This window comes from Hippopotamus amphibius, chromosome 9, assembly GCF_030028045.1.
Source record: "Hippopotamus amphibius kiboko isolate mHipAmp2 chromosome 9, mHipAmp2.hap2, whole genome shotgun sequence".
NCBI lineage: Eukaryota > Metazoa > Chordata > Mammalia > Artiodactyla > Hippopotamidae > Hippopotamus > Hippopotamus amphibius.
The window spans coordinates 106,339,234-106,348,791 of record NC_080194.1 but is presented as its reverse complement, the minus strand read 5'-3'; the positions used below and the strand labels follow the sequence as shown (position 1 = coordinate 106,348,791).

At 51.8% G+C, this 9,558-nt stretch overlaps 1 protein-coding gene across 4 annotated transcripts; it reads left to right on the top strand.

Moving 5' to 3' along the window:
• Positions 1-10: 10 nt before the first annotated feature.
• On the top strand, positions 11-9,402 carry TBL2 (transducin beta like 2). Of its 4 annotated transcripts, none has more exons than XM_057748224.1 (8): positions 11-80; positions 3,844-4,060; positions 6,097-6,227; positions 6,458-6,642; positions 7,125-7,276; positions 7,577-7,703; positions 8,061-8,213; positions 8,442-9,402. In XM_057748224.1, the coding sequence occupies exons 2-8, from the start codon at positions 3,949-3,951 to the stop codon at positions 8,902-8,904; spliced, it is 1,323 nt and encodes a 440-aa protein (XP_057604207.1). In that variant the 5' UTR covers positions 11-80; positions 3,844-3,948; the 3' UTR covers positions 8,905-9,402. The 4 variants fall into 4 exon arrangements, with proteins under 4 accessions (XP_057604207.1, XP_057604206.1, XP_057604205.1 ...); XM_057748223.1 differs by having other exon boundaries at positions 11-3,100; XM_057748222.1 differs by lacking the exons at positions 11-80; positions 3,844-4,060 and adding an exon at positions 4,406-4,585.
• Positions 9,403-9,558: the final 156 nt, after the last annotated feature.

Sequence of the window (9,558 nt, the reverse complement as noted above, 5' to 3'; positions counted from 1 at the left end):
TACTGTGCAGGTGACAGATGTACCCAGCCTTAGGTGCTATTTGCTGCTGCAGACAAAGGCTTCAAGAGGCTCTCTGAAAGGTAAATTCCTGGCAGTTTGTGCTCTGCTGTTTTCACCCACTCACCCTGTGAGAAAGGTCCCCATAAGACATCCCCTTGACCCTGCGTCCCCCTCTAGATGCCACCTTCCCTTAACAGAGTCGTCTACACCTGCCTTCTCTCCCTCCTCCCCTCCCACTTGCCCCCAGCACCCGCCTTTAGGCTCCTCCTCCCTCCCCCCTTCCACCTCAGCCTCACCCCTGCACTGACTGCTCTCTCCAAGGTCACTTGGTTCCCTCATTGCCAAATCCAACAACCACTCTGCAGTGCTCCCGGGCCTTTGGACCTCCTTCTTGAATCACTCTTTCCCTGCAAATCCAGAAATCTTGCCAGGCTCTCCTTCTTCGTCCCTGGCTGTGCCTTCCCAGTCCCTGCTGTGGGAGCCTCTCCCCCCACCTGTCCCTTCCTCGGCCCACTGCCCTTCTCACTCTGTGGCCAGCCCGGGGAACTGCCAGCCCCTTCGGCCCCTCTGCTGAGGGCTCCCTATCCTGTATCTGTGCTGCCCTCTCCCCAGAGCTACACAACCGCACATTGGATTGCCACCCTGACCTCCCCCTCTGAATGTTCCACAGCTCCCTTAACCTTGAAGGAGCCAAAACAGAACTCATCATTTCCAAGACGGTAGCTCACAGTCTTCCCCCTCCAACCTGAACCTTGCCATGCTCCCCATACCCAGGAAGGCCACCACCCTCCAGGCGCTTGTGCCAACAGGAAGCAGTCATCTTCGGCTCTTTCCCATACCCCACTGCCCTGTGGTGTGTTACCAAGGCCTGGCCAGTTTGTTGCAGGAAAATGGGGTGCGAGGTCTCGGGTGAGCCCCTGGGACAGGCCACCAAGGGAGGATCCTTGGCTTCACGCAGGAAAGAATTCAAGAGCAAGTCATAGTAAAGTGAAAGCAGGTTTACTGAGAGAGGTACACATTCCATAGGCAGAATGTGGTCCATCGCAGAAAGCGAGAGCAGCCCCAGGGCATGGGGTCGTCTCGGAAATGAGAGCACCCCCCCAAAATGGGGTGGTTAGTTTTTATGGGCTGGGTGATTTCATAGGCTAACGAGTGGGAGGATTATTCCAGCTATTTTTGGGAAGGGGCAGAGATTTTCAGGAATTGGGCCAACGCCCACTTTTTGGCCTTTTATGGTTGGCCTTGGAACTGTCATGGCGCCTGTGAGTCTGTCATTTAGCATATGCTAACGTATTACAATGAGCGTACAGTGAGGCTTAAGGTCTCCTGGAAGTTAAATCTTCTGCCATCTTGGGTCTAGTTGGTTCTAACCAGTTTTTGTTGTATCCTCAATGGCTAGGTCATCCTTTTAATGGTTGTGCCCTGCTCCCTTTCTTCTTGTCTCAAGTTGACCTCATATGCGTCTACCCCACGGCCACTGCCCTGGTCTGACAGAACATGACTTCTACATAGACTCTTGCATTAGCCTATGGTATCCTTTACAGCTACAATTCAAACCTAAATGTACATTTGAATAAGTTGGGCCTTTTAAAAATCTTGAGCAGGTCTAGTCTAGGCCAATTAAATCAGAATCCCTGGCTGTGGGAATTAGACACAAGCACTTTTAAAGGTGATTCCAATATGCATTCAAGGTTAAGAACCACTGTGATGGAGGCTTTGAGATGCAAAATAACCTGCATCTGGGGCTCAAGTTAATTTAAATCATTGGTTCTTGCACTTTAGCATGCATCAGAATCACGTAGCAAGCTTGTTAAAATACAGATTGCCAGGCCCCCACCTCCAGAGTGTCTGAGTCAGCAGATCTGGGTTGAAGTCTAAGAATTTGCATTTCTAATGATGCCAGTCCAGGGCCCACACTTTGAGAACCGCTCCTTAAACAATGAGGAAATGTTTCGTTTCACCTGACACAGAGGCCGGAGGTAGGGAGGCTCCAGTCAAGGCAAGGTGGATCTTCAATTGCAAATTGAAGTTGTGCTTCCATTGCTTCTCTGTCTCTCAAGGCCAGGTTTCTAGCAGATGTTCTAGGTGCTTTGTGACTGAGCCCTGCTATCCCTCCAGCCACACCTTTGCTCATGCCTTCCTTTCACTCCTAGAATTCTCTTTTATCCTCTGTTTCGTCTGTCTAAATGCCCACCCCTGAAGGCACAGGTGAAATCTCACTGCCCCCTCAAAATCCATTGGCAGATATCCCTCCCTGATCTGCTCAATTTTCCCCCACTTCTGCGTTGTGTCATTAGTTGTCCTTCTGAGTGTTGAGCTTGGATTCCAGTTGGGCTGTAGGACACTTGAGGGTAAGAGAAGGCCCAGTGGCAAGGTGGGAGGGATAAGGACATCAGAGTGTTGCAGACCCCAGTGTGACTCTGGGTTCTATCCCTGGCTTCCTCGTTCACCTTGGGTAAGTTACTTGACCTGAGCCTAGTTTTGTGGGTTTTTTTTTTTTTTTTTTTATGGTCTGGTTAAAGTTATTTCATAGCACCACCTGTCTTAAAGGCCACTGTAAAGATCAACTGAACTCACAATGTAAAAGAATCTTGTAGTTTCAAGTGAGCCATAGCCCTACTCTTGCTTGTCCTCGCCCCCCACATCGATAGACTGGAGTCACAGACCTGTGTGTGTCCCCAGGTTCACTCTTCATCTGTGTCACCTCTGGAAGATCACTTAATGAGCATATACTAGAGCATGAATCCCCTAATCTGTGGGATGGGAATGTGAGAGGATTAAATGAAATGCAAAGTTCCTGGATCAATAAATGTCACCTACAAAATGCTTGGTGAATGAAATTCTTAAAAATACCACTTTGTCTCTAGGTGGTGGAGAAAGTGGTTCATGGCTGGGCCTTTGATTCTAAATAGCAAATTAAGGAGAAAAAGTCCCAGCATGTTCTGGACCTGGACACCCCATCGTAGCCCTCCCCACCCCACTGCCCACAGCTGAGTCAGTGCCAGTCTCCCCTTCTCCCCTCACCAAGGACAAAAGGGAAGGAAATGAGGCCACTTCTTTTGCTCTCTGACTGGACCTGTTTCCTCATACGAGCTTGTGGGTGAGTCTGTCCGTCATCTAGTCTTTGCAGCAGCCTCTGTCCTCAGATGCTCCTTCTGAAGGCCGGAGGGCCTGCACTGCCAGGAAAGGCTCCCTGGTGGCCATGGAAATGTTTGAACCTGGCATCCCTGACCTTGGTGCTTTGATTTGCTCTGGGTTTTGGGGCTGGGGGGGCCCATGGAGCACACCTGTTCTGTGAACATTCCCTCTCCAGCTAAGCGAGTACAAATTCTATCACTGGTCTGTCAGAATATCTCTTTTTTGGTGAATAAACTCTGTAAACTGTATCAATACCAATTTCCTGATTTTGATATTGCACTATAGTTACGCAAGATTGCAAGATGTTACCATCGGGGGACTCTGGGTGAAGGGTACATGGAACCTTCCTGTTCATTTTTTTCAACTCCCTGTGAATCTATAATTATTTCAAAATTAAAAGTGTCTTGTTAAAAATCAACTTTTCAACTTCCTTTCTACTCTCAGGCCACCCACAAGTCCAGGCTCTTATCACCTCCCTCTTGGACCCCTGCAACCTCTTAGTTTTCTCTCTGTCTTTGGTCTTGGCACACACTAGTCCATCCCGAGAATCTTCAAGACACGGATTTTGAGCTATCTCACCCTGAAATAACCAGCAGAGTCTACTCTCTGTTTGCTGGACTGGGCTGGCATTCAGGCTCTCCAGACCTTTCCAATCTTACCTGCTACTTTTTTTCCTTTTTTTTTTTTTTTGGCCTGTGTCACAAGGCTTGCAGAATCTTCGTTCCCCGACCAGGGATGGAACCCGTGCCCCCTGCACTGGAAGCGTGGAGTTCTAACCACTGGACTGCCAGGGAATTCCCTTAACCTGCTATGTTTTATTTTGGTCACGGCCTGCCTCCACACAGCCTCCTCCTGCTCAGCTCTTTGCTGAGGCTGTCCCATCCGCTAATTCCAGAACTACCCTTCCCCTTCTCCATTAACAGTAAGTATAAGTCCATCTGAATTTCCCCTCATACTAAGAAGACTTTCCCACCAGTAGAATGGGAGTAATAATTGATCCCTTGCTTCCTTGAAAGGATCCAGCGTCATGATAGCTGGAATAACGCCTTTAATAACGATTATCAGTAAATTATTCACGGGGAGGCCCGAGCAGAGACTGCATTACCTGTCCCCCACCCTCCGCGGCCACACAATCTCAATGGCCAGATCCCCTTTAATAGCCAGGCCACGTCCTTCCGGATGCCCAACGGTCAGGCCCCACCCCTGCAGACGCACCAACGGCAGGCCCCGCCCCACGTGCGTGCGTGCGCGGCCCCGCGGAGACGCGCAGGCGCGAGCGCGGGGGCAGGAGGTTGAGGTGGCGGTGGCCTGGCAGGCATGGAGCTGCCGCAGATGCCGGAGCTGATGGGGCTGTCGCTGTTGCTCGGGCTGCTGGCCCTGATGGCGACGGCGGCCGTAGCGCGGGGGTGGCTGCGCGCGGAGGAGGAGACGTGCGGCCGGCCCGCCGGTTAGTGGGGCGGGGGCGGGTAGGGGTGACCCGCCGGACCTGGCTCCTCCCGGCCTCCCCGGGATTCGACCCGCCGTTGGGGCCTGCGAGGGGGGAGGGGGATGCCAGAGACCCCTCCCCCCGCCCCGGCCTCAGTTTCTCCTCTTGTGACATGAGTTTTGCTTCCCGAGGCGAGGGGTCGCCTCGCCGGGCCGGTCGCGCCCCTTCGGGACGACCTGTTAGAACCTGGGTCCGCGCGGCCGCGCTCTCCGTGGCCGAGGCCGAGCCGCCTTCCCCCCAAGCCTGAGCTTCCCTGCGGGGCTGCTGCGAGGGCGCTGGTAAACTGTCCAGCGCGCTCCTTGGTCGTTATTTTATGAAAAAGGAGGGGGAGTGGGGTGGTCATTCATTTGCGGATGCGCTGGTTCCCCGACATGCCGCATTTATTGAGTACCTACTACCTCCTGTAGGCTTTGGGCTCTTTTCCTTTAGGGAGTCCAGTGTCGGGTAGAGGAGGACATTTGAAAATGTTAAGTGAAGAATAATAGTGTAGTAGGTTTCATAGAAAGGTCAGTACTAGAAACAAGAAACCCAAGGGTGGGAGTGATCAGCCCTGCTTTTGTCGGTGGAGGGTCAAGTAGGAAACACATGACATGGGGTCTTGAAGGATAGACGTGTAAGACTTTGCCAGGAGGCCAAGAGAGGGAGAATATTCCTGGCAGTGGCAACATGCATGAAGCCAAGGAGACTTGGAACAGCATTTGGTTTGACTGTAGTGTGAGAGGAGAGGAGAGGGCTGGAGGGGCAAGCAGAGGGCACATTTGTCTCTGTCTGTGGCCTCAGGAGTTTTTGTACTGTAGGAATTGAGGAGCATCTGTAGTGATCTCACACATGCCAACTTTGCCCCTGGCCTGATTCTCAATTAAATTAGCTATTTTATACAAAGATGATTGGCACCATTTCCAGCACAGGGGATGTGCTCCACACATGTTGTCGAGCTGCTCATTGATCACTGGGTTCTCTCTGGGATCCCTTGGAGCCTTTTAATGCTTGTGTTGGGTACTATGCTTGTCACTTTGTATATGTTATCTCATCCAATTCTCACCTCTTGTAGAAAACCAAGGCCCAGAGCAATTAAGTAACTTACCCGAGACTAGGGCCACCAGATTCTGTTGTGCACATTATCCCCCACTTAGAGATATCTGGCCAAGGATCTGTACTCCACTGGCCATTCTGTGTACCCACTGAGCTATACCTGCCCAGAGAGGGTGCCTTTTCGCATGTGCAATGAGGTACTGTACAGTTATAGTTATATTATATACACTAACAGCAGACAGCCTCCTCAAGATCACTCAGTGGTAGAGACACAGTCCAAACCCGGGTCTGTTTCTTTCCCATATCCCTCTCTCTCCTTGAGGAGAGACGCCGTATCTGGTCATCTCTTGTGCCTCCATTCAGTGCTTGGCCAATCATAGGGGATCAGTAAATGCTTATTGAGTCTGTGAATGGATGCCTGACATGACCCTTCCTTACAGGCCAAAAAGCAAATGGACTTCCACCTGACAAGTCCTTGAAATCCAAGAAGCAGAAACAGCATCATCGGATTCACAAGGAGAAGCCTCAGCAACACAACTTCACCCACCGCCTTCTGGCTGCAGCATTGAAGGTACATGGGTACCCATGCACAGCACTTTTCCTTTGTAGTATTCTGTGCATGTTACAGACCTCTCTGCCTCTGACCAAAATTAGTGGGGACGCCCCATCCTATCCCTTCTCATTACATCCCATCAGCAGCTTGCTGTTAATCCAAGCAACAGGGCCCTGGAGTCATGGCTGCATGGTTTCTGCATTTGCCCAAGGGGTTCCTGTTCATACTTGCTGCAACCCTTCCCCTAGAGCCACAGTGGGAACATATCTTGCATGGACTTTAGCAGCAATGGCAAGTACCTGGCCACCTGTGCAGATGATCGTACCGTCCGCATCTGGAGCACCAAGGACTTCCTGCAGCGGGAGCACCGCAGCATGAGAGCAAATGTGGAGCTGGACCATGCCATCCTGGTGCGCTTCAGCCCTGACTGCAGGTGGGACAGGATGGAGCCCCAGGTTTGCCTGCAGAAGCCCTGACCCAGGCTTGTGTCCTTCCCGTACCTGCTTTGGGATAGTGAGGGGGGCCCCAGGGTCTCCCTTGCAGTGGCAGAAAGGGAACATCCAGACAGCTTGAACACTGTCTGGGGCTCCACAGAGGGCTATGCAGATACATAGCAAGGAAGCAAAGGTGGGAAGATCTGTTCCTGCGTGGGAAGTGCAAAGCCTGGCTTCCGATTAGTCTTGGAAGCTCTAATGGTTTTTTGAATCCTAGAGAAGCTAAAGGAGCCAGAGCTATGAGAGGCCTACCTTCTAAGGAGTGTTAAGAGATTTTGAATTAGGGGTTAAGTTGTGAGGCTGGACTATAGGTCCTGAAGGGAGATCTTGATTTTCCTCAGAGCCTTCCTAGCATAGGACCTGGCACACACAGGTCTCTGGGCCCAAAAGAGTGAGAGACTTGTCTGCTCCCTGTCTCTAGAGCATTCATCGTCTGGCTGGCTAATGGAGACACCCTTCGTGTCTTCAAGATGACCAAACGAGAGGATGGGGGCTATACTTTCACGGCCACCCCAGAGGATTTTCCTAAAAAGCACAAGGCACCCATCATCAACATTGGCATTGCTGACACAGGTGAGAGGCTTTCGGAGGCTGGAGCTTTCCCAGGGCAGCAGGGAATGGCCCAGCTATACTTCCTGGGTGAGTGAGTGCAGCCTGAGAGTTATGCTTAGCCCTGGTGCCACAGGAGGAGCCCTGGGAGCCACAGCACATCCCCCGGGGAGGCACGTGATGGCCACGGTCTTCAGCCAAATCCTTAACTGTGGCGATCCTTGGCTCGGGAGGGGAGCACGGGTACATTGGGCAGCAGAGGCCTTCATGAGTCAGTCAATCAGGTCATTGACCTCAACTTCTGTCACTCCCCTCACCCCTCAGGGAAGTTCATCATGACTGCTTCCAGTGACACTGCTGTCCTCATCTGGAATCTGAAAGGTCAGGTGCTGTCTACCATCAACACCAACCAGATGAACAATACATACGCTGCTATATCCCCTTGTAGCAGGTGAGGAAGGAGGGGCTTTGGCATCGGGCATGGGCAGAGGTTAGGGCTGGGGTCAGGGACAGAGCAGAGAGCCAGCTTCAGACAGCCGAAGGAGCATGCAGTGTGGAATCAGGACACCTAGATTCAAGTCCTTAGTCTCTATTTCTTCATATATAGTTTTTTAAAAGGTTAGGGTGGAGGTACTATGTATCTTATAGCCTGGCTATGAGGATGAACTGAGGTCATGTATAAAAGCAGTTTTAAAAGATAGTTATTTAGATACAAGATTATTAACTTTCTCAGGAAAAAGGTTTAGCAGATTTGCAGGAAAAGTTGCCCTTAAAATTAAGTTTTAAAGGAACCTGGGTTGTATGGCAGGTTTGTGGCTTCGTGTGGCTTCACCCCAGATGTAAAAGTCTGGGAAGTCTGCTTTGGGAAAAAAGGGGACTTCCAGGAGGTTGTGCGAGCCTTTGAACTGAAGGGCCACTCTGCAGCTGTCCACTTCTTCGCTTTCTCCAACGACTCCCGGAGGTGAGTGAATCCTCTCTGATCGCTTACCAACGGCGCACAGCCGCACTTGGCAGCCAGGATCCTCCTGCCATTTTCTGCAGCAGCTCTGAAGTGGGTGGGGTGCCTGGCCCTCAGCAGGAAGTAGACATAGCAGTGGAATTGGCTTCCTAGCTGGAGTCCCTAGTGCTGTCCCAGTGCCCTCCCCTCCAGGGTGTGTTGGGGCTACAGCCATGACTTTCCATGCTGCAGGATGGCCTCTGTCTCCAAGGACGGTACATGGAAACTGTGGGACACAGATGTGGAGTACAAGAAGCAGCAGGACCCCTACTTGCTGAGGACAGGCCACTTTGAAGAAGCGAGCACTGTGCCGTGCCGCCTGGCACTCTCCCCTGATGCCCAGGTCTTGGCCTTAGCCAGTGGCAGCAGTATTCATCTCTACAATACCCGGCGAGGCGAGAAGGAGGAATGCTTCGAGCAGGTCCATGGGGAATGTATCAGTGACTTGTCCTTTGACATCACTGGCCGGCTTCTGGCCTCCTGTGGGGACCGGGCGGTACGGCTCTTCCACAACACCCCTGGCTACCGGGCAGTGGTGGAAGAAATGCAGGGCCTCCTGAAACGGGCCTCCAATGAGAGCACCCGCCAGAGGCTACAGCAGCAGCTGACGCAGGCCCAGGAGGCCCTGAAGAGCCTGGGTGCCTTGAAGAAATGAATCTGGGAGGGTACAGCAGGAGGGATCTGGCCTTCTGTGCCTCCACTGCTGCCACTCTTCCCAGGTACTCCCCGGCTGGAAACCTTTTGAAAGGAGTGTCCTGATTTTCTTAATGATGGCTCCTCTCTCCTTTTTCCCATTGAAACTATTCTTGCCTACTTAGATCTCTTTCTTTTCTTGCTGGTTGTGACTCCTGGCCTTACTTGACTTCCCAGGCTAATGACCAAGGTGCTTCTCTTTTTCCTGGGCCCAAGGGGTGGAATCTGTCTTCACCGGACACGGAAGAGAGTGGTAATTAGAAGAGAGAGGGAACGTGGTCTTTGACCTTGTGGCAACACACCCTGCTATCCAAAGAAGCTTGTAATTGTGAGACTTCCCTGGTGGTCCAGTGATTAAGACTGTGCTCCCAGTGCAGGGGGCATGGGTTCGATCCCTGGTCGGGGAACTAAGATCCCCACATGCCACATGGCGCAGCCAAAAAAAAAAAAAAAAAGACAAGCTTGTAATTGTGGAGGCAAAGCCTAGGAAACACCTGAGTACTAACCAGCAGTCTTGCTGGGGCGGGAGAATGGGATATCTTCCAATTCCAGAACTGTGGTATGGCTCAGGGAATGATTGAGCTTAACCCAGGCAAAGTGCCTCACTTCCTCAAAA